The sequence below is a fragment of the Lytechinus pictus genome, unplaced genomic scaffold (genome assembly GCF_037042905.1).
Source record: "Lytechinus pictus isolate F3 Inbred unplaced genomic scaffold, Lp3.0 scaffold_20, whole genome shotgun sequence".
In the NCBI taxonomy this organism is placed as follows: domain Eukaryota; kingdom Metazoa; phylum Echinodermata; class Echinoidea; order Temnopleuroida; family Toxopneustidae; genus Lytechinus; species Lytechinus pictus.
This window is the reverse complement of record NW_026974141.1, coordinates 12,879,561-12,904,107: the sequence shown is the minus strand read 5'-3', so window position 1 is coordinate 12,904,107 and position 24,547 is coordinate 12,879,561. Positions and strand designations below refer to the sequence as shown.

The following is a 24,547-nucleotide window of genomic DNA, read 5'->3' as shown; positions in this document are numbered from 1 at the left end:
ATTTATTACTCTTCAGCTTGGATGTGATAAATATTTTGAAAGGAATACATGAATAATCATCAAATCACAAATGCCTATGTCAGTGAATTTGAAAGCCACCTTCATGGTCGTCTCCAATGACCTTTTTCTGCTCATGCGCAGTTTACAACCGTGAACAGGTTGTGTAATCCACACACACACACAAATGTTCCAAAGGGAAACTGTTGATGTACATGGTATGCAAACATTCTTTAATAGATTCTCTTCACATGGATCATTCATATTTACTCACAAAGTATTTCACATTTAAACATGAATCTGTTACAGATTATTTCTCTTTCAACTGCCCTTAGTACTTGAAAACATGCAAACATATATATCAAAAGTTGATCGCAAAAGAGTGAATTTTAAATGGGAAAAATCACAATTTTATTGCAAGCATATCTATGAGATCGAATTGAGTAAGAAATTATGGTTTTCAGAATACTTTGATGTTACTAATTGTTTCGGTAAAGACATCTCAAAATTATTGATAGGTCGAACCAAACTTGAAACCGCCCTTGAATCTGAAATCTTTCGCGATGATTCAACAACAGAAGGTATACTTGGGCAGACTAAATGTGATAATCTAATATTACATCTGCTAGTACACCGACTGACAAATTATGCATAAATAAACATGTAATATTTGTTCGGGGGGAAACATACTAAAATACAAAATTTAAACAAAATAATTATTTTTGGAAGAAAAAAAAGGAAATTAAATGATTAACATAATCACTTTAATCTCAATGTTCCCCAATACACATGACAGTGAAGATTTTGTACTGCCAGCTACTGTTCTAAACAAAGCGAGCATGTAAATATAAAAGCAGTTTTCATCATGACGATAAAAGATATCTAGAGTACTAACTTGAAAAAGAGCGAAAATTACATTTAAAGAGGAATGTGAATATCATCTCAAATAACAAAGTGAGACTTCATTCTATAGCAAGATTTCAGTGATTGGCGTATCATCTTGATCGTAAGGACAGTGTTTCACAAAGAGCTAAGTAGGACTTGACGCCAAAGTGAACAAAGTACCGGTAATACAACCTTATTGATTACTATACAGTATTGAGTATTGCATGTCCTCTGAGCATATTCTGACCAACGTGGCGATTCATTACATAACGAACGCAAGGCAGAATTTGAGTGGGATTGTTTTAGTCACACTTATATCTTTATGAAACACACCCAGGCATTTATAATATTCATTATTTATTTATTCTTATGTTTTTATTTATTTTATACTGCAGTATAGGCCTGTTCAGTTTTGAAAGCATTGCTTTACAAAGGCTCCCTGCAGTTATATTAACATCATTTAACATGAAAATATCAGGGGGACAGATGATTATCCAGTATTTGCTGCATTATAATGCTTTTTAAAATTACAAGGTCCTATTTTAATAGAAATTAATTTCATACATAATTTTCTCTTTACGGTCATTTGATAACAACATAAAGAACAAAAACCTGCAGATACACATTGAGAATACGGTCTGGGCCCTGTGACAAAAAAACATCAATCAATCGTACAATTAAAGGAGAATGAAACCTTCGGAACAAGATAGTTTGTGTGAAAACAGGAAAATCAAAGAAAGAGATCAACAAAAGTTTGAGAAAAATCGGACAAATAATGAGAAAGTTACGAGCATTCGAATATTGCGGTCACTAATGCTATGGAGATCCTCAAATTGGCAATGCGACAAAGATGTGTGATGTCACTTGTGAACAACTTTCCCCATTACTTTAGTATATATATCACTTAAATTGCCTCTTTTATCACATGTATCGGTAGATCATGTGTTCTTTCTATAGGAGGGCATGTAATACAGATTTTTAAAGAATACATCATGGATAAAGAGTTTGTATCACCATAAGAAAAAGCAAAAAGACATTTTGAGGGTATTTTATAGTCCATCAAAGGGAAAGTTGTTCACATGTGACATCACACATCCTTGTCGCATTGCCAATGGGAGGATCTCCATAGCAGTAGTGATTGCAATATTCAAATGCTCATAGCTTTCTCATTATTTGTCCAATTTTTCTCAAACTTTCTTTGTTCTTATTCTTTGATTTTTCTGTTTTGACATAAGCCTACTGGTTCCAAAGGTTTCATTCCCCTTTAATCATAACTGTAAGTCTATGGTGATCCATGTACAAAAGGTTACAATTAATTGCAAACATTAATTGTAACTATTCATGACACCCACCCCTGTACACACAAAAGTGATACAGCTGAATATTCTATTCATTATTTGATAAAACGGTTGATGAGCTACATTCTCTTCAACATTTTATTGCATTGACCTTGCTTGCAATAAGTAACAGAGAGGTAATCATAATTGGACGATACAAAATCACATAAAATTTGATATTTGATACATCAAATGTCACTCTTTTTTTCCATACCATTCTTGATATGTAAAAAAATTCCATGTATTTTTAGAATTTCTTGTAAATCAACCATACAGTCAGGTTTAAGTGTTCATGAAAATTCTAAATTTACATCTAGTATCTTAAAGGGCGAGTGAACTGTGTGTGGTCTCTCATTGACTGTGTGTTATAAGTACATAGTCTTGAAATATACATGTACGTTTCCAGATCTCTACTATTTTACAACAGAATAAACTGACCTGTAATTGTATTTGTAAAGAGAAACTGAAATGTTTTGAGAGGAAAAGTAATTGTTTTGCTACTTGGTAACATAGTTATTGCAGTATAAATGTATTGAGTAAAAAATTAGCATGTTATCATTCAAGTGGGTCTATATTACTAGACTACACTAGCATTGTGGGTCAGGAAACTGGCCAGATATGAGTAGTTGAGAACTCGTGATGGCGCTATTGGTTCGTACCTGCTTTAAATGTTGACATGACATATCTCCATATTTCATTATAGAAGACCCATAAACTATCCATTCATAAAAACATTAACTTGTACTGGATCCATCCCATCGAATATGGATTTAAAAAAAAATTAAATGCTGTAAGCTACCAAAGAGTTCATTGCAAATATATGCAAAATCAAAACTTACAAAAAGGACAAATGAACCTTCAAAGCAATTTCTGCATTCAACCGCAAAGAATAATATAATATCATCGATAAACTGATGCGGGTCATTGCTCCTAATGCAAATTTATCCAGGGTGGTCGCAGTAGGAGACATCATCACCACAATAATAATGATGAACAGTGTTTGTATAGCTCTTGAGATTAACATCAAAGAATTTCTATGCATGAAATTACCAAATATGTGGACAGTTATTGAATAAAGCCAAAGTTTACTCTCAAGTTTAAAATACATAATCTTTTTTTTTTCCTACTGAACCCACAAAAGAGAATTTATTCATCGAGATATATACGACAATCATCATGAACAGTTGATATAAAATATTGCGAAAAATCAAGACTGGTTTGCTGCGTTCGTACGCAAAGATCACGAAGTAAAAGAGGGGTCAGAGGTCATATCGAGAAAAATAGATATACATCTCACCATGATTACATCATAGATGAGATTAAAACTCCGAGGGAAGGGGAAGGGAGAGAAGAGAAGGGAGAGAGAGAGAGAAGGGGAAGGGGAGGAAGAGTTGCCTATTGGTCCCTGTAAAAGACCTTTGGTAGTTATAGAATTTAATAGTCAACAGGTTAACCCATTACCTACTGAAACTGGTTGGTCTCTGTATAATACAGTCTATGGGAATCACAGAATTCAGTAGTCGAAAGGTTAACCAATTGCCTACTATAGCCAGGTGTTCCCTTTACAAAGCCAATGAGAATCATAGAATCTTTATTGGAAAGTACAGTCACAGGATTCAATAGCCAATGGCCCGTATTCTGAAGTCAGGTTTAAATTAAACTCTGGTTTAAAGTTGCGGTTTAACTATGGGAAGCCGGTTGTGGCATAATTCTGTAACAGTAGAGGTTGAGTGCATCAGCTCATTTTAGTCTCAAATAATTCTTAATTGTCTGGGAAGGATGAATAAGATAGTTTCCTTCAACATAACAAAATTAGAAAAGAGCACAGTGAACATTAGAAGCATTCAATGAAAACATAATTTTGACATATTTGGCTTCCCATAAGTTTAACACAAAGTTAGACCATGGTCTAAGTTAAACCTAACTACAGAATACGGGCCAATGGGTTTAAACATTGAATATTGGAACCACAAAACCCGATAGAGAGTGGAGGAACGTAATTCTATAGGGAAGGGAGAAAGGGGAGGGGCTCTGTAGGCGGGTGGGGTCATAAAGGGCAGGGCTGGGGGGGGGGAGATGTTGAGATATGGCCTAGTCTAAAGGAGTAACCGGCTCCGGCTGGAAGACCACCATCTTGGGGTTGTAGCGTCTGAAGAAGAGGCTAGAGCCACGCTTGAGAAGACCCTACAAGCAAATAAAACAGAAAATAAAAGTCTTAGAAAGTGAATACAAATATCACACATCATGATAATGAGGGTTCATGTATCAGTGTACAGGCTTCACGAAACACTGTGTACTCTTTTCATGACCAACATATGCGCACAAAAGAACACAGTGTGCACCGTGAAACCTCTTTGCAATGGAAACTTCACAACGATAAAACACACAGAATAATGTCGTCTGCCCAAGAAAGATACATGGTGTACAAATAAAAATAAAAAAAGATACATGGTGTACCATAAAACCTTCTACACTACTCTTCTTCGCCATGGAAACCTTCAGAATTAATAGTTCATACAGTATCCGTCTTCAGCAGGGAATAATTCAGACTTTTCGCATTTACTACGAAGACTCGCGCTACAACGCACCAATTCCTTTGAAAGTGCAAGTCAATACACAATGGAGAGCTGATAAGCTTTTGTCAAAAGTTGGTGGGCTGGGACAGCATCTGAATCTCTTGGCTCTGGACAACAACATATTTGATATTGTTCGTCCAATGCAAATCTTCGCATCGCTTCCATCTTTTATATAAATCATCAATTGATAATAAACTTCGAAACTTCCAATTCAAACTTATTTACAGAAGAATTTCAACACAAGAGTTTTTATCTAAAATTGGAGTAAAAGATTCTCCTTTATGTAATTTCGGTGAAAACCATGTTCAAACAATTGCTCATCTATTTCTTAGATGTGAATATGTAATTTCATTTTGGAATGAAGTTCACGAGTGGTTGAAGAAGGCCAAGCATATTAGAAGTACACAATTCAGTGACATTGAAATTTGTTTTGGAGTTATAACCCTCAATAACTTTCATATTACCAATATTATTGTCTTGTTTGCAAAATATTTCATTTATTCATGTAAATACAGGAATATCACACCCATCTTTTGCTCATTTTATGATTGGTTTGGAAAAAATCGAAACAACCAAGATAATTATTGCTTTTAAACGTAATTTGATGAACGTGCATCGAAAAAATTGAATATTTTGTATACAAAATGAACAATTTATTTGAATTTGTTTGAAATGTATGCTAGTTTTTCAATTATGTATCTGTGCATGCGATACTTATGTATGGAATGAGTTGAGAGATAAAAAAATCTTGAAAAAGAAAAAAAAAAATCTTCGCATGATCTGCTGTCCCAGTCCAGCAACTTTCGACAAAAGCCTCTCAGCTCTCCATCGTGATTGTAATTGCATTTTCAAAAGAAATCAATGTGTGTAGAGAGTGTCTTCATAGTAGATGTAAAAATGTTCTCTTGGCTAGACAACGGGGGAGAATTTATGCAGGGCTCAGGGCGATTTTGCCACGGAATGCTCAAAAGAGCAATGGAAAATCCACATTCACTGACACATAAAAGCTTATACAATGTTGCAGATTTATGGAGTAGGTTGTGAAAGTAGCCCCCAATTTTTTTTAAAATAACTTTTTGACTGCTAGACAGAGAGTCAAGACCTATGCGCCCAACTTTGGCAAAAGGAGGCAAGTGACACATCAGTCAAATTTGAGTTGTTTCTGAAACACCCTTTGTACGTTCAGGCAAAATTTGGGGAAGAAATGATTGTTCCATGGAAAGATATTGAAGAAAATATGCTGTTAAATGGCATTGACGCCTATGTAAATAACAAACACATTGCTCATTTACAACAAATGATACTTTTGTAACTTGCTTGCTTTTGCCAAAGTATAATGGTCTGGGGCCCTCTTTCATCAAACATGTCATCAATGGCAAGATACAAGCTGTTGTGATAAGCTCCTGAAATACAGTTAACTGATTGGCCAATAGCAAAAATTTGTCATTGATTTCTAGCACCTTCCATTGATAATGAGGTTTACTAATACTCACCCTCTTTCTGAGGTCCCTCCAGCAATCAACCCAGTTTACATAGACTGGTACATAAGGTGCCGTGCCAGCTAACAATCTGATTAAAGAAACAAATATATGTTCCTCTTAAATTCTATTTTCATCATTTGCTTACATTCATTGTTCTTATTATGTGCAATATGTACCAACAACATTGGTATGCAGGTACAATATCAAATACTTAGCTTGTTGTACGCGAGCAAATGGGAGACTGAACGTCAAACATTCGTACCGTTGCACACAAGACGTACCATCCAAAATGTATTGCATGCCTACTTGGCTTGTTGTACGTGAGCAAATGGAAGACTGAATGTCAAACATTTGTACCGTTGCACACAAGACGTACCATCCAAAATGTACCGTTGCACGGCTTTAGGAGGCGACGTCACAATATGATTCAATTCATTGCGCTCAGTAAAAATACCCGTTTAGCTTGCTGGCTTCATGAGCAATGCTGCCCGAGGTCATGTGCGCTTGTGAGATTTTGCTTTTCGCTTTAATTATTTTTGCTCCTTTTTCATAGATTATTGCAGGGAAAAACTCTTGTTTTTTTCATATTTTCACTAAAGTCTGAGGCATTGTACAACACAAATGGCGAATATTCTTATTCGTGAAATGGTGCGAGATTTCGCATTCGGTGAAAGAAAGAGACGCTCAATTCAACTCGGCTAACGCCTCATTGAATAGAGCATCTTCCTTTCACCTCATGCGAAATCTCGCACCATCGCACTCATGCCTATTCGCTATTTGTATACCATCACATCTATAAAATTGAAATGAAATAAGATGTGCATGTGATGTCACCATTCAGCTCACTCATTTACATGTACATCAAACAAAAAGATATGCAAAATTAAATTGCTCTCATACAATATTGTGCCATCATCAGGAGTGCGTCAGAATGCTTACATCATTTTAGTTTTAATTGACCAAACAACTGGCTACCCAGCCTAGCCTATCCTAGGACGTCATTCAACATCCACTACTTCCTTCTGTTCTATTGTATTGTTTTGTTTTTAATATTTCATTATTCATTTACATGATTTTACGCTGATAAGTGCATTTCAAAAAGCTCCAGTATGTCCATATTCAATGTCATTTTTCTATTTTGAAGTACTATTATCATTTTGTTTTGGCGTCACCTGTGCCTTGGAGGCGAAAAGCGAACTGATTCACTATGGCCCGCAGGTCTCTCCTCCCGATATAACTGATTGGGGGAATGCAGGTGGACCACTACACCGGGGTTTCCCCCTACTCTTATACGAATAGTGCAGTGGGTTCTTAACGTGCAAAGGTGGTGACTCTCCTCTACACGGGGCCTCCATTTAACGTCCTATCCGAGGGACGGAGTGTTAAATAATTAATTTAATTAATTAAATATAAGGGTATCATTTTGATTACTTACCCGCAATTATTGACAATGATGTTACTACTGATGAGGCTGAATGGATAGGTTATCATACTCGCTAGAAACTGAAAATAAAACAAAGAATGTGAAGAAGTATGAAATGAATGTCACAAACCACATAATAATAACAACACCACCACCACCACCACCACCACCACCACTACTACTACTACTACTACTACCATACTACTACTACTACTACTACTACTACTACTACTACTACTACTACTACTACTACTATTACTACTACTACTACTACTACTACTACTACTACTACTACTACCATACTACTACTACTACTACTACTACTACTACTACTACTACTACTACTACTACTACTACTACTACTACTACTATTACTACTACTACTACTACTAATAATAATAATAATAGCTGGATTTATATAGCGCTTTTTTGCCTGGGAATACAAAGCACTTGCTATTATTACCCCGGCTTTAGCTCGAGCTACCATCACCGGTGCTCAGTGCATGCAAGGAATCAATCCTGCTGGATGCCCATTCACCTCATCTGGGTCCAGTGCAGCACATTGTGGATGAAATTGCTGCTGAGGGAAAACACACCATTGTTAGGATTTGAACCCACGACCCCCTGTTTGAAAGGCGAGAGTCAGAACCACTAGACCACGACGCACCCACGGTAAAGGGTTAGGGGAGTGTTTCATGAAACCAATAGTCAATGAATTTCACTGACTTGATTTGCTCTGAGCCAATCAGATGTAAGGATTTCTAGTAGTGTATAGCATCTGCTGATTAATTCACTGACAAATTCAAATCCAAGTTTACTGATATACAATAATCAACCATTTTGGATAATCATGAAAAAACAATACAAAATAAATCAAAGGATGAGCACAAACATAATCATGATGAGGCAATAATAGATATATTTGATAAAATAATTGATAAAATTTGATAAAATAATTGAATAACTCGGGCGATAACAAAAATGTCTACAAAATACAAGAATAAGTAGAAAATTGCTCTTTAGAGAGACGTTTTATAGAATTATTCTATGACAGTAAGGATGTATAATACTTACACCTGTAATGATGTTTGCATAGCTCCTGAGCTCGGATACATTTGTCATCTGGGTGGGAAAAATATATGAGAATGACTTATTTCAATACAGCGTGTAGAAGTAGATGAGGAAGTTGGAAGTGAGAACAGTGATTAAAATGTTGCTCACAAAACCAAAATTATACAGCTTTTCTTTTTTTCTGACTTAATTCCAACCATGTAATAAAAAAATGTTGCCAATTCGAGCTAATGAAACCGTAAAAATACTTTTCCTTTTACTTATTGTAACAAAATTATCAAATGTTGCCAATTTGAACAGATGAAATCTGATAACAGCTTTGCTTTCCTCAGACTTTATTCAACAAAACAATAAAATCATAAATGTTGCCAACTAGAGCTTGTTAAACCAAAATAATACAGCTTTTCTTTAAATTTGACTTAATCATATCAATATGACAAACTAAATGTTGCCAATTTGATATCATAAAACAATTAGAATACTTTTCCTTCTGCTTTGTCTTAATTATATCAATATGACAAAAGAATGTTTCCAATTTGATATCATATAACAATTAGAATACTTTTCCTTTTGCTTTGTCTTAATTATATCAATATTACAAAAAGAATGTTGCCAATTTTATATCATGGAACAATTAGAATACTTCTCCTTTTACTTTGTCTTAATTATATCGATATGACAAAAAGAATGTTGCCAATTTTATATCATGAAACAATTAGAATACTTTTCCTTTAACTTTGTTTTCATTGTAACAAAAATGATCAAATGTTGCCCATTTGAACAGATGAAATCTGACAACAGCTTTTGCTTTCCTCAGACTTAATTCAAACAAAATAAAATGTTGCCAACTTGAAGCTCAAGAAACTAAAATATTACAGCATTCCTTTCACTTTGACTTAATTATATTAATATGACAAAATAAATGTTGCCAATTTGACATAATGAAACCCCAAAAATACAGCTTTTCTTCTACTTTGACTTAATTATATTAATATGACAAAATACATGATGACCATTCGATATCATAAAACCATTTGAATACTTTTCCTTTTAATTTGTATTCATTCTAAGAAACTGATAGATGTTGCCAATTTGAAAATAGAATATGGTTCCAATAACTGCAAGGACTTACATTATCATCTACGAATAGTCTACTGAAGGTGTAGTACATAGTCCTGGCAAGCCACAAGGTGAGTAGATCTAATATTAGTTTAGGAGCCAGTCCTCTACAAAAAAAATAACACAATGAAATAACTATGTATCAATAGACATTTACAGTGAGTGTTAAAAAAAGATCTTAAAGGTCATTTTCACCCCAGGAAAATGTTGATTTGAATAAATAGAGAAAAATCAAGCTAAGATAATGCTGAAAATTTTATCAAAATCGGATGTAAAATAAGAAAGTTATGACATTTCAAAGTTTCGTTTATTTTTCACAAAACTCAGTGACATGCAAATTAGACAGACGATGATGTCCCTCACTCACTGTTTCGTTTGTTTTTATTGTTTGAATTATACCATATTTCATTTTTACAGATTTGACAATAAGGACAAACTTGACTGAACCATTAAGTATTAAACAAAGCTAATTCCACATGTTCGGGAGGAAATATTCGCTATTTCACTTGACAATGAGGAGAAAACTAGAATATTTCATATAATAAAATACAAAAGAAATAGTGAATGGATGACATCATCAGTCTCCTCATTTGCATACTGACCGGGATGTGCATATAACTGTTTGGTGAAATTATGCGAACCTTTAAAATGTCATAACTTTCTTATTTTACATCCGAGTTTGGTGAATTTTTCAGTGTTTTGCTTGTTGGATTTTTCTCTCTTTATTCAAATTAGCTTTTTGTTGGGGTGGACTTGTCCGTTAAAAAGGAAAGTTCACCCCGACATAAAGTTGGTATTAGCAGAGGCTTACAGTTCACCCTGATGATAATTTTGTTGTAAAAATAGCAGGAAAAAAATATGAAGGTTTGAGGAAAATCCATTAAAGTTTAAGAAAGTTATTTGAATATCAAGTTTTTGATTTGTGACGTCATAAACGAGCAGCTGCCCCATATGTTATGTAATATAAAATGCATACATTTTATTTTTTAACGGTTTGTGATGACTAATTTTTTATTTTCGTTTAAGGAGTGGGTGTGAAATGATTTGTGAATTGATATACTGAAGGTAAAATAAAACCGTTTTCAATTTTCTGAAAAATGATATTTCATTAATTTTTTTTACCATACGATATGTAGGAAAGCTGGTCGCATATGACGTCACAAATCAAAATGAAACATCTCCAGGGGGTGTTTCACAAATAGTCAAGTGTGACTTAGAGTCACAATTAAGTTTCAGTTGCATGTGGTATCACCGCATTTGTCAAATCATGCTCAGAGGACACACACTAATGCATACCAGTAGTCATCAATGATTGTGCATTAGATACATGTATCATGTGCACTTCAGCATTTAAGCACGATTCAAATTCAAACTGGGCGTTGTGGCGTGCGCCTGTAATCCAAGCTATGTGGGGAAGTTACAAATTAATGCAGAGGTTCGAGCCCTGGTCATGTCTTTCGGATGGTGACGTTAAAGGTCAGTCCGAGACGTAAATAATCATATCTGATTGATACACGTCTGACAAAACTCAAATACACACACACACTCAACTCTTTGTGAAACCACCCCTGGTCAGATAAAGCACAGAACAATTGAAGTGAAATGGGGCAACTTACACAAAGAATCCTTTGATTCCTGAATCATTGTAGATTTCAGTGTAAGGGGATATCCAACCACTGTATGAGAGAGAAACACAAAAATCTTTTTAACATAAACACTGGTTGTGCAGGAGTGTGAGTGATCACAAATAAAAAGAGCTGAAAAAAATGAGTGTTAAATAAGCTGACATAAAAAAGCTCCTATACTTCGTACAGTTGAAAGATAACATTAAAGAGAAATTCCAGTAATTGCAGTAAACACTGATTTCATCAGAAAGTCTGTAAAACCAGGCTTAATTGTCAGTATATCATCGAGGATCTAGATCTGGTACAGTTACATGAACTGAAATTTGTGAAATCTTAAAATCTACGCTGAAAAATGTTCACACTGAAGATCACCAACACAGATAGGCACACGTGGGACAGTGTATTATTATTGCTGGAATAAAGACCCGACGGAAGTGACCGAATCCGCGCTTATTTTGCTTATTTCTCAGCAATAACACAATTTCTTCCAGAATCCTTTGGCACATATTTTTTATTCATACAAACAGACACTTGGGTGGTCATTATATTAGATTCTGTAAAAAGTCATTTTGAGATCGTTACCAAAACTGGAATTTATCTTTAAAAGCAAAATATAGATGAAATCAGCTAAAAGCCATTCTCATACACCCCTGGTTGTGGTAACAATCTTCAGATGATTCTGAAAAGAGTATAACAACATGACCACTTGGCCCAAGTCATTATGTTTACATTGACAACTACATTTGGTAAACTGGTATTACTCTGGCCAAACTCTCACACCCCTGGTTGCGGTAACAATTTCAAAATGAGCTATAACAGAATCTAACAACATGACCACGACATGAAGGCCAGTTAAAAGGTTTACATTTACAACAACATTTGAGTAAACTGGTGATGATGCCAGGAAGAAAAAAAAACACCTTCCCTGCTTGCTGAAAATTATGTTTACATTTCATAGCTTAACATCAGAAAACCCCTATCTTTTATCCATATTCCTTGAAAGTATTTTTAATAGGAAACTACTGAACAAATGAGTAATATTCCCTTCTTTCCAGACTACAAAATATTGATTTCTGGACATTTTTAGTAAGTATGAGACTACTAACATCAATGTGTTCATGTGGGACAGGATTACAATCTGACAAAGCAAACACAAAATTGTAAGTTTATATACAATACATTTTACACCAATGGATTTTATTCTTTTGGGATCCTTTTCTTGATTTTGAAGGATAAGATTGAATCAGATACAACATGGAGTCATAGTGCATTGTGGGTAAAATGAAGATTTCATTGATTTCAAATCCCAGAATGTGACCTTTGGCATACGTTGACCTTTGACATTCTCTACGAGAAACTGACATGCACTTTGTTTCCCTGCCAATAAACTGAGCCAGACTGGGGAACATGACCACACAGAACACTCACATCAAGTCGAAGATGAATTCATAGTGCATTGTGGGTAAAACCAAGAGTTTATTGACCTCATATTCCCTGAATGGGACCTTTGACACGAGAGACTGACCTGTACTTTGTTTCCCTGCCAATAAACTGAGCCATGCTCCGGACCATGACAAGATTGAACAGTCAAATCAGGTCATATGGAGTCCTATGGCATTGTGGGTAAAATCAAAGAGTTCACTGACCTCATATTCCCTGAATGTGACCTTTGACACGAGAGACTAACCTGTACTTTGTTTCCCTGCCAATAAACTGAGCCATGCTCCGAACCATGACGACATTGAACGGTTGTGTTACGACGACGGCACAGAAGTGTGCCACAGAATCCTTGGACATCTACAGAAATCAAAGAGAATCAATATTGGGATACAAAAAATGATAACTTATACCTGGGTCACATTTGATCTACGGCGAATCGAAAACAGCCGTTTTAACATTTTTTGTACCAACTACTTACAGGTGGTTTGAATTAAGATGAATAAAACGGCTGATTTCAACTCGCCGCAGAGCAAATGTAGGGAAAATGGGTATTAATGATAAATGATAGGCCCAATTTTCATGATTATGTTTATGTGAAATAAATCATAAGAATCAAAAGTGCCTTGATACCAATGGGTCGCAGTTCTTGACAAAGCAACAACATCAATGCCTTTAATTGAAATACTTATACATATCAATATAAGTTAAGTATCATAAATGTCAAACTGTCAACATTTTTATCAAAACAATAAAGAATCAATATCATCTTAATTGCCATTCAGTTCACCACAATGTTCATCATTCTCATCATCATCATCAGTATTATCATCATCAGCAGTATTATCATCAAAACCACTACTTCAAAGATCAATCACATTCATCATTAGCATCATCATCATTACTATTATCATCAGTTTTATAACCATCATCATCATCACCATCATCACCACCACCATCATCATCATCATCATCATCATCATCATCATCACCATTGTCATCATTATCATCATAATCATCATCATAATAAATCATCCTCACCATCATCATCATCACCACCACCATCATCATCATCATCATCACCATCATCACCACCATCGTCATCATCATCATCATCATCATCATCATCATCATCATCTTCATCATCACCACCACCATCATCATCATATATCATAATTCACCATCATAATAATCATTGATACCATTATCATCATGCATTATCACCACCACCGCCTCCGACATCAACATCATCATCATCAACGCCATCGTCATCATCATCATCATCATCAACGCCACCACCATCGTCATCGTCATCATCATCAAGATAAAGATACCTGAAGCATGAATGTATGGAATGACACACTGGCCAGTTCAGGTCTTTTCTTGGCAAGGGCTTTCTTTTCACTCTCATCTTCAACAGGGAACAGCTCATCAAGTTTCTGTACAGATAAATATCAATCATTACAAACATTTTGTACAAACAGTATTATTGTTCTGTTGTTATTATTATTAAGTTGATTTGAATACACAAAAACATATAATGATCACAGCCGTATACATACTGATAATAATTAAGAAGATACCGTAGTGGAAATTGGGTACAAAACACCTCTCGTAATGTTGTCTGTACATTTCAGGTTGTATGCAGTAGTTGATTAATTCCATTTACATATCCAGCTCTGATTTAGAAGACTGATTGAGTGTTTTTTTTCCAACGTGATATCAACGACAGCTTTAACTAATTATTTTCCTGCATTTATGTTACTCTAAATAATTCTCTATATTGGTATATATACGTATTACTTGTCTTGTAATCCATGTACTGACCTGCCATTTGTTTGGAATGGAAACGATGGACCTGGTCTCTTTATGTATATATTGTATATCAGTGTCTTTGAACTTGAATAAAGTCATGATGAAACAACAACTATTATAAGTATAAAGCACATCTGTCTAAAAATGTTCAAAGACAGGAATGTTCTGGGTTAAAACCATTTACTGTACATGGGGACCTGACAAGAATTTATTCCTTGCAATGCAGATCACAGATGCTCTACCATGCATTACTACAAATTGCTTGAAGAATTATAGCGATTTATCTCTTACCTCTGAAGTTTATGGAGCCCTGGACTTCACAACACAGGCAAAGGGCTTTAAATTACTTCAGAGAGCCACTACTTACATGATCATTTTCTTTTCAATTGTTCTCAGGTTTGCATGGTCGGTAGATTAATAATAATTATAATAATTGGATTTATACAGTGCTTTTTCCAGAGGATACAAAGCACTGTTGATAGCATAAGACAAGTTTAGGTTTATGGTTATATTAGTGTGTTTTGATATGTTTTTTGAAGAGGTCAAGAGAAGAGAGGTTTCGGAGAGATGGAGGGAGTTTGTTCCAAAGACGGGGGGCAAGAGATTGAAAAGAGTTGAAACAGGCCTGTTTTCTGGATTTTGGAATGACATAGGAAGGAGCAGCTGCAGAACGAAGAGAGTATGTAGATCTTTGTTGCTGAAATAATGAAGATATGTAAGAAGGTAGTGTGGTTGACAGAGATTTATATTCATATTTATAGATTAGATGACAAAGTTTCCAAAAGATTACCCAACAGTCCTTTTCGGGACTTACTTACATGGTGAAACCGAAAACTTTTTCATCTAGAACTGTTAGAACTCAAAGTTAACCTCACCTCAGTAACTGATCTTACGACACCACCAGCAATGAAGTTCTGACAAAGAGCAGGAAAGAACCCACGGTACAGGCCAGTGAAACCGTCTACTCTGTGTATATGTCTTACTGTGGAGGAGAGAAGAGAAGTTTGTGTGCGTGTGCTCGATGAGTACCGGTATGGTACAAAAACAATTAACATTGCTTGACCTGAAATTAAAATGTGTGACTTTCCGGATACACAAACTATCTGATTACTATTTCCCAAGTCTTTGGACATTCCCCCCCCCCAAAAAAAAAAAAAAAAAAAAAAATGTGTTATTGTATCAACAGGAAATGAACAAAACATAAATTATTACATTCTTTCAGCAAAATGTACAAACAATTTAAGCCAATCATTTGTAGAAAGACGAGACCCCCTCCCCCAAGTTCCAAGAAAAAAGAGGAGTTATGAATCGTAACACTAGTTTCACATACATAAACACACACAAAAAAAAGCCATTAACATTTTTGCGACTGCTGTTCTTTTTTTTCAAACAAAAACCGACTTTACTTTTCTCTTCTTTAGTAATAATAATAATAATAATAGTTGGATTTATAAAGCGCTTTTTGCCAGAGGATACAAAGCGCTGCTATTATTACCCCGGCTTTAGCTCGAGCTACCATCACCGGCGCTCAGTGCATGCAAGGAATTACTCCTGTCGGGTACCCATTCACCTCACCTGGGTCGAGTGCAGCACAGTGTGGATAAATTTCTTGCTGAAGGAAAATACGCCATGGTTACGATTCGAACACACGACCCTCTGTTTCAAAGGCGAGAGTCAGAACCACTAGACCACGACGCACCCACAGTACTTTAGTATACTCATCCAGGTTTAATACATAAACACACAGGCCCGTATTCTGAACTCGGGTTTAAATTAAACCCTGCTTTAAAGTTGTGGTTTAACTATCGATAGCCAATGGGGCACAAATCCCTAACAGTACACATCCAATTTATTAACTCATATGACACCCAATTTGTCTGGGAATGATAACTGATGTATTTTGAAATATATTTCTTCATCATGAAAGCAAAAGGAAACGAAATAGTGAACATAAGAAATATACAATATATTATAAATAGAATTTTTGAATTTTTGACTACCCGTAATTTTAGCAGAGTTAGACCGTGGTCTAGACTAAGTTAGACTAAGTTAAACCTGACTTCAGAATACGGGCCAATGACTCTGATTTAGCCAACTGCACACAGCAAGTAAATTTTATCTACAGGTGTTCCAAAGTTCTTACTTATTGTTTACAGGACAATTATTAGATCCATTTTTTTATTATGCTTGCCAAGCTTATGATAGTGCTCCAGTAACTACAAAAAAATCACTAGACTCGGTGCAATATCAAGCTCTCAGAATATGTCATTGCAGGTGGGAATGGGAGAACCCCCTTTAGATATTTTAAGAAGACAAATGCTATCTACCAAGTATAGACAAAATATAGAAAGACATAATAATCATCCATTGATAACACATATCAAACCATGCTGGCAGTTCGATTATGTTAAAGGTAGAATGTGAGTAAACCTTTTGGTTACAGGCTCCAGTGTAAGATATGAAAAGAAATTAGTATGGAAAACATTGTTTTTCCAGCCTTTCCCCCTTGGTTATTTTATCCACCAGTCGTATCCACTGAATTAAGTTTACAAATAATGATTGCATGATTGCATCTTGAAAGGGCAGGGCAAGCGCAACTAGTTCGAACTGGGCTGAAGAAAGTGGTTTGTTTTTGGTGATTTTTTTTTTAATGCCAATTTAGACAAAAAGTTAATAATTATAACAAATAACTTCATTGTGAAATTAATCTCTTCTTCACATTGAAATGATGCAAAGATGAAAATCCATATTTTATTGTTCAAAATAGACATGAAACGAAATACTCAAAAAATTTAACTACAGTGATATGTGAGAAGTGAGAATTTTTTTTTTTTTAATTCAAAGGCCCGTATTCTGAACTCAGGTTTAAATTAAGCCCTGGTTTAAAGTTGTGGTTTAACTATGAAGAGCCAATTGGGGCACAAATCCCAAACAGTATACATCCAATTTATTAACTAATTTGACACTCAAATTGTTCATAACTGTCTGGGAATGATAACTGAAGTATTTTTCTTCATTATGAAAGCAACAGGAAACAAAATAGTAAACGTAAGAGATATCTAGTATAAACAGAATTTTTGAATTTTTGGCTCCCCATAATTTTAGCACAGAGTTAGACCGTGGTCTAAGTTAAAGACTTCAGAATACGGGCCAGAGTGTCTGATAAACTCTGCGAGAACTGAATAACTTGTCAATTTCGAAGTGTAATACTTTGAAACTGTCTGGCCCAGTCTTACAAAGAGTTACGATTGATTGGATCATCAGTGTCATATTTTTTTCTATAGGAAATTTGCAAAATGTTCTTTGTAAACAAAGGAGAACACACCAAATTGGCAAGAAATCAATGAATTTATGGATACATTCATATCTAGAAAAAGTTTTGAGCAAACATGCATTTTATATGTTGCCTTTGCTGGCTTTCCATAGTTGCGATTGATCAGATCAATCGCAACTCTCTATAAGACGGGGCCCAGGGGCCCGTCTTACAGATATGAATGTACATCCATAAATTCATTGATTTCTTGATAATTTGGTGTGTTCTCCTTTGTTTACAGAGGACATTTTGCAAATTTCCTGGAGAAAAATTATGACACTGATGGATTTCCATATTTACGATTGATTGGATCAATCGTAACTCTTTGTAAGATGGGGCCTAGGACTGTTTCATGCTGGAATTGTCCCAAGTCTTTCTTACCATAAGGAAAAAATCCTGGCAGCTGGTAGCATTCTCTGAAGAAGGCATTCCTTCCTAAACGAGGGGGAAGAGGTTCATAACCCAGCTGCAAAAAAAAAAATTATTATCAGTAGGATAAATAGGGCTTACCCTATCTATTTGCGATAAAACTTGCAATTTTTAAAATCATCTTAAAATCTTAAATCTCATTCAGATGCATATCCTCTGATATGCGTCTCGTAGCTTGGTGAAGATCAAAAAGAACAAGATGGCGAAGTAAACATCGCGGCAACTTTTCCATCTTTTCATAGTATTTTTCTCAGGCAAGTGTTGGTCCTGAAAAGGACCACCCAATCTGGGTGGTCCTTTTCAGGACCAACACTTGCCCAAGAAAGATACATGGTGTACCGTGAAACCTACTACACTAACGTTATTCTTCTTTGCCATGGAATGTTGTTGTTGTTGTTGTTCGTCGTTTCCACACCCATGGAAACCTTCAAAAGTTACAATATTTTTCTTGTTTTTTTTCAATAAATTCTTGCTTTAAAATGAAATAAATATTGTATAAATGGTGGAAATTAAGTTGTATCCCATTTACACAATTAAAGAGAGAGGAAGTGTTTTGTGCTCTTATAACTCTATTTTTTCAACAATGCAGCAACTAGACAGGAATAACCGTCGTTTCTGGGGATTTATTCAACAATTTCTGACATTTTACTGTAATCCCCATTTACCGACGGTAGGGTGTACGGTACGTGTGGGCTCGCATGTGTTCTCATTCCCTCCCTTTTGTCAATTCACAGTCCAAAGTTTGATGTAATTTTACACATCGAATTTACAATCTAAGGATGTATAAACAACAAACTTTTAATTCATGATATTCCAACATTTGAATACTTTAAACGATATAGATGAAAAAGGCATGAAAAATATACTTTACCGATGTTTAATTGGGTTGAACACGATAAAAATGGTCAAAATGGCAGCCAAACTATAAAATATTTACAAACGAACGTCAACAATCACGAATGTGATATCGATATTGCTTTCGATATTATACGATCTGCTCCATATGTGAACGAAACCGAAGATAAACGATACTAGTTATACTAGTACTAGTTCTAGTTATAATCGCGATATATCGATTCGAGACATTAAGTTAATAACGATAATGACGTCATTCAAGATGGCAACTTGCAAGAAAAACCGTCAGGTCAGGTGAAAATGTCTTAGATGACAGATTTCTCAATCATCCAGAGGATTTTTTTCAATAACTCCGGCCCAAGGTATGCAATTACTTAATTTATTTATATTTCCCTGATAATGGAAACCATGAAACTTTCAATTTTGCTTAAAAAACAGTTATAAATCGCGATCTATAAAACGCTAGTTCACTATACGTTGGCTGTAGAGTGTAGGTACGGGGCCCCATCCCCTTCAGTCTATGTATGGTGAGTGGAGCCAACGTAGTTCAGCGGAACAACCAAAATACAGAGACTGAAGCTTTTGGTCTATGCAGCAACCAACTGTAGATCTCCGGGATCAGCCAAGTGCCCCTGCCTCGCATGCCATTGGCCCTGCCATGCCCCTGGCCTGGATATTCATGTATTTTGCTCCTACTATCCTATTCCTAATCCTATTTTGATAAGATTTATTTTGGGCACACTTACTCTTTAGAATGTAACAACAATACAAATCAACCCTTGTGGAATATTTAAATGACTTCATGATTAGATGCAATGATAAACTTAAAGTTATAAATTAATTTTTTTGCGCAACCGGCGCAACCAAGGCATGAGAACCCCCTTCATACACTAAGGATCTCGCCTAGTGCAGCGGGGAGATGAACACTCGGCCCGCTAAAAATAGCAGCACTGCTCGGGCTCCGCACGGATTACGCGATGTACTCATTAGTCACTGGAAATAAGCCACTTGTCTTACCTGAATCAACGTTTTCACATATCCCATAGGGTGGCTAAATGCTCCAAGACCAATATTGGCCACGATTTGCATCCATGGATCATTTACAGCTGCCATTTTCTATCTCTTTCTGAATTATTAACGACCAAAAACAGCGGACTTTAACTTTTTTTGCGATTCCGAAACAACTCGCCCATAGAATTACCGGGTAAGGACAGATGAATTTCGAAACTCGCCCTATGCAGTTTTCAGGTTGTAAAATTTGCCATGATTCAGTTTTCTCTCCTTATCAGCTCTTTCGGGAACTCTTTCTTCTTTTTAAGTCTTGTTTTTGCACAAAATATTCTTGATCGGGACTTCTGGCTTAGTTTTTTTTTCCTTTAACTGGATGTGATCTGTTACTTTTGAGATTTGGGGTTTTCAAGTTTTTTCAGTCAAGCTGGAATTATGCTATTTCTCTAATCTTTTAAGAACTCCTTTAAAAAAAGACATGAAAATTCACAAAAATCGGCCCGTTGACACCATGATAGGTAAGCCTATCATGATCATTCAATTTCAAATCCCTCTCTCTCTCTCTCTCCCTCGTCTATCAAACTAGCTAACAATAATGATAATAATAGCGAATATCACATACAAAATAAAAATTATGTCTCTATGCGCTTCAAAAATAAAAGAGAGAAAGAGGTGTGTTAGTAAGTTCACTTTGTTGAGTTTAGGTACAATAGGGCAGATCAGTCTCTATTCCTATAATGTTCCCAGTCTCTCTACCAGGAGCCGGGGGGGGGGGGAGTTGGGGCCGCTTGCCTGGCCAAAAATTTTCACGACAAAGAATGGGTATGATATGATATTTTTGTTGTTAATTGTCACATAGTGTCATAGTGAGTAGGCATAAAAAGCATGACCCCACTAGTATTCTTTTTCATTTTACAAACCTTTTTAATTTACGATTTGAATTTCATTGATCAAAAATATACTTTAACTATTTAATGCAGGGAACCCATACTAAAGCTTTGCTTTCCAGTGGGTTCCCTTTTTTTCATTTCTGTATATTATATTTTTGTGTTTTGCTTTAGATTGTAACTTTTGTTGAATTATGGAATGAAAAAGAATAAATGCAATCAATCAAAGAAAAAAGAGCAAAGGGAAGACAAGGAAAGAGAAAAGGGTGAAATACTATTTTCTGATTATTACTATGTCATTGGATATAAGTTTTGTAATAAAATGAATTTGCTCGCTTCGCTTGTTCGCAACTTTAATTTGGCCCGATATGCCATATCTTGCCCCCTCGAAATTTCTGGCTCATTTATACGCCCCTGTCTCTTTCCTATACAGGCCTGCATGGTCCCTGGTCATGGCCTATATGCGATGTGGACCCCTTTTCGACAACTTGTGTACCGAGTTTTAGGGAGGAGTCTACCGAGTTGGACGTGGATCAACCAGTGTCTTGGCCGAATGTGTAGAATGCCAATTATCCATTTTAGGTCATCTCTTTTTCATCATCATATTTCATCATCATTATCCAGAAGAATTTTTTTAATACAAGCACATGAATGGAATACTAAGTAACCACGGAACCATGCTCCATGTTCACGGACCACCCCCCCCCCCACGCTCACACACCCACACCCTCGGTTGTGCACAACCATAAAAAAAAGTGTTATTGTTTTTTTTTATTTTTTTTAATCCTTCTTTTTATTTTCCCCTCCGTTTTGTCAATCCTGATGAGGAGGCATATGTTTTTGATTAATTTTCCTCCCTAACCTACCGTTTCGAGGGGGGCGGAGCCAGCTACTCAGCAAGCAGGAAAAATTCCATCCACAGTTTTCCCCGATCGGTTGCTTGAAGAGCTAAAAGTTGCTTTTAGCTGGGTAGGGGTAATATTAAGTACATTTTCTTAGCTTTATTTTGAAAATCGAAGGAGGACAATCTCCCCATTAAAAAAATTCGAGGGACGCCCCTTCCCCCACGGGGCTGCCGCCCACTGTTGGTGTGGTGGACCCAGGGGGGGGGGGGGGACATCCGGCTCGTGCCCCCCCCCCCCTTTTGAGAGTCATAATCAAAATGTTTAATGTAGATATGTCATTTTTACCCAAGTGTGCCCCCCCCCCGGCTCTTTTGAAAGCGAGGACATTTCTTTTACTTTATCTTTTTTTGTTGGTTCTCAAATTTTTTGCTGACGAAATGACCTTAAATTTTAGGTAAAAACCCCCTTTTTTTTTCTTTTTTACTTGTCAAATTTTCATCGGGACTCGAATTGTGCCCCCCCCCCCTGGAAAATCCTGGATCCGCCCGTGTGCCGCCCATAAGTAAACACCATCCTATCCATAATAACAGCCGAAAGAAACCATATTGTGGGGGGGGGGGGACTCAGCATAATGCAAAAAAAAGTGTTGAAATTAAATGTTCATTTTCAGAGCATCTGTCTGCGTTGTCGACGATTGCTCTTTAAATAAGTGCATTTTTTGTAGTTTACTTAATTTCTATACCTTGTACTTACAATATTTTACGTTTGTCTAAGCTTTGTAATATCCGATCTATTATAAAGTTGTCACATTGTAATGTATTTCATTATGTTCGTGTGTTGTATATTTATTTTGATTATACAATAATTAATGCAGAAACTCCAGAAAAAAAATTGTGCCATTTTTCGGCATTTAGGGTATTTTACTAAATCAAACATTCTGTCTTAAGATTGTACAATATTTACGTCACTTAGAGTGGAGGGGGGGAGTAAGAGAGGGGAAGAGAGGAGCAGCGACATAGGAAAGAAAAAGGTAAATTGTCAATTCGTCTACTGTCAACTCGTCCACTCACCACATGGTCTACCTTCATTTAGTCTAATGCCAGTCCGTCCATCAACATTTCTTCTAACAACCTTTTGGTCCAATAATCATTTTTTTGGTCCAATCATCACTTCGTCTAATCACAAGTTGGTCTATGACCATTTCGTCTCATAACCATTTGGTCCAATCCTCGTTTTATTTTAATTTATTTTGCCCTATTAACACTTAGTCTAATTAGACCAAATGGTATGGACTGAATGGCTATTAGACCAACTGGTTATGAGACAAAATGGTGAGTGGACGAAATGGATCATGTGGATATTGGACGAACTGATGGTAGACCAAATTAATAATAGTAGACGAGTTGGCAAATGAACGAATTGGCACTGGACAAAATGAAAATAAACCGAAATAAAATGGGACATGGACATGATGGAGATAATTATAGGCCTATGCCTAAAGGAACTCGGTATAATGGAAAGGGGGTTATACAGTGCGTCCCAGAAAAAACGAAACCGAGATTAAGCGATGATTTATCATAACTTAATCACAAATACAATAGACAAATGACCTACCAATGTAAAGCTTAGAATCTCCTCTTTCATCTGATATTACTTAGATTTTCCCCCATTCACGCATGAGTGAGCAAAAACAATTTGAAGAAAGGATAACAAAAACTCATTTGGCGGGGGGTATCTGAATTTCAAAAAGAAAATCACATGCCTAAAAAGTTCAATATCTGCTCTTTATTTGATAGCTTGATCACAAAAAATGGTCAAGAAGTAAAAAAGTTATGTTCCCTCGAAACAATGCTTGTATTTCCATAATTTCATTAAATAAACGTGTTTTCACCGGTTTCCCACAGAAGCAATCGGATGGTTAACAAAAGACTTAATGCATGGCTGATCGTCAACAAAACGGACTGTCAAGTGAGTTTGAACGCTAGCCTGTAGAACCTCTTAATTTTATGAAATTATTGAAATTCAAGCCTTATTTCAAATAACCAGAACTTTTTTATTTCTTAACCATTTTCTGTAATTGAGGTATCAAATTAAAGAGCAGATATTGAACTTTATAAAAATTTGGTTTTCTTTTTGAAACCCAGATACAGCCCGCCAAATGACTTTTTGGTATCCCTTCTTCAAATTGTTTTTGCTCAGTCATGCGTGAATGAGAAATAATCTAAGGAATTTCAGATGAAAGAGGAGATTCTAAGCTTTACAATGGTAGGTCATTTGTCTATTGTATTTGTGATTAAGTTATGATAAATCATCGATAAATCTCGGTTTCGTTTTTTGTGGGACGCACTGTATTGATAATTCGGGAAGGGAATCGATGATACAGAACCACCAACATGCCTAAAGTGATTATAATTCATTTCCTCGAATGTAAATCATTCCTTAAA

At 35.8% G+C, this 24,547-nt stretch overlaps 1 protein-coding gene across 7 annotated transcripts; it reads right to left on the bottom strand.

Annotated features, from left to right (window-relative positions):
* Window positions 1-209: 209 nt before the first annotated feature.
* Window positions 210-20,575, bottom strand: LOC129282457 (mitochondrial carrier homolog 2-like). 7 transcript variants are annotated; one of them, XR_010296795.1, is made up of 13 exons: window positions 20,381-20,556; window positions 18,461-18,545; window positions 15,642-15,748; window positions 14,286-14,390; window positions 13,202-13,311; window positions 11,506-11,565; window positions 9,903-9,996; window positions 8,774-8,821; window positions 7,712-7,779; window positions 6,289-6,364; window positions 2,879-4,403; window positions 2,025-2,539; window positions 210-1,745 (listed from the first exon to the last, which is right to left on the bottom strand). XR_010296795.1 is itself a non-coding variant. In XM_064115011.1 (11 exons), exons 1-11 carry the CDS (start codon window positions 20,474-20,476, stop codon window positions 4,311-4,313), a joined length of 942 nt encoding a protein of 313 aa, XP_063971081.1. In that variant the 5' UTR covers window positions 20,477-20,562; the 3' UTR covers window positions 210-4,310. The 7 variants fall into 7 exon arrangements, 1 of the variants encoding a protein (XP_063971081.1); XR_010296794.1 differs by having other exon boundaries at window positions 210-2,539; window positions 20,381-20,575; XR_010296796.1 differs by lacking the exon at window positions 2,025-2,539 and having other exon boundaries at window positions 210-1,576; window positions 2,558-4,403; window positions 20,381-20,571.
* Window positions 20,576-24,547: the final 3,972 nt, after the last annotated feature.

What these genes read in the sequence shown, in the direction of transcription:
- LOC129282457 (XM_064115011.1), bottom strand. Translation starts at nt 20,476, where the DNA reads ATGGCAGCTGTAAATGATCCATGGATGCAAATCGTGGCCAATATTGGT. An exon ending in ATGCAAACATCATTACAGGT is followed by an intron (nt 7,780 to 8,773) that starts GTAAGTATTATA and finishes TTTTATTTTCAG; the next exon opens with TTTCTAGCGAGTATGATAAC. An exon ending in GGAGGGACCTCAGAAAGAGG is followed by an intron (nt 4,404 to 6,288) that starts GTGAGTATTAGT and finishes ATTTGCTTGTAG; the next exon opens with GGTCTTCTCAAGCGTGGCTC.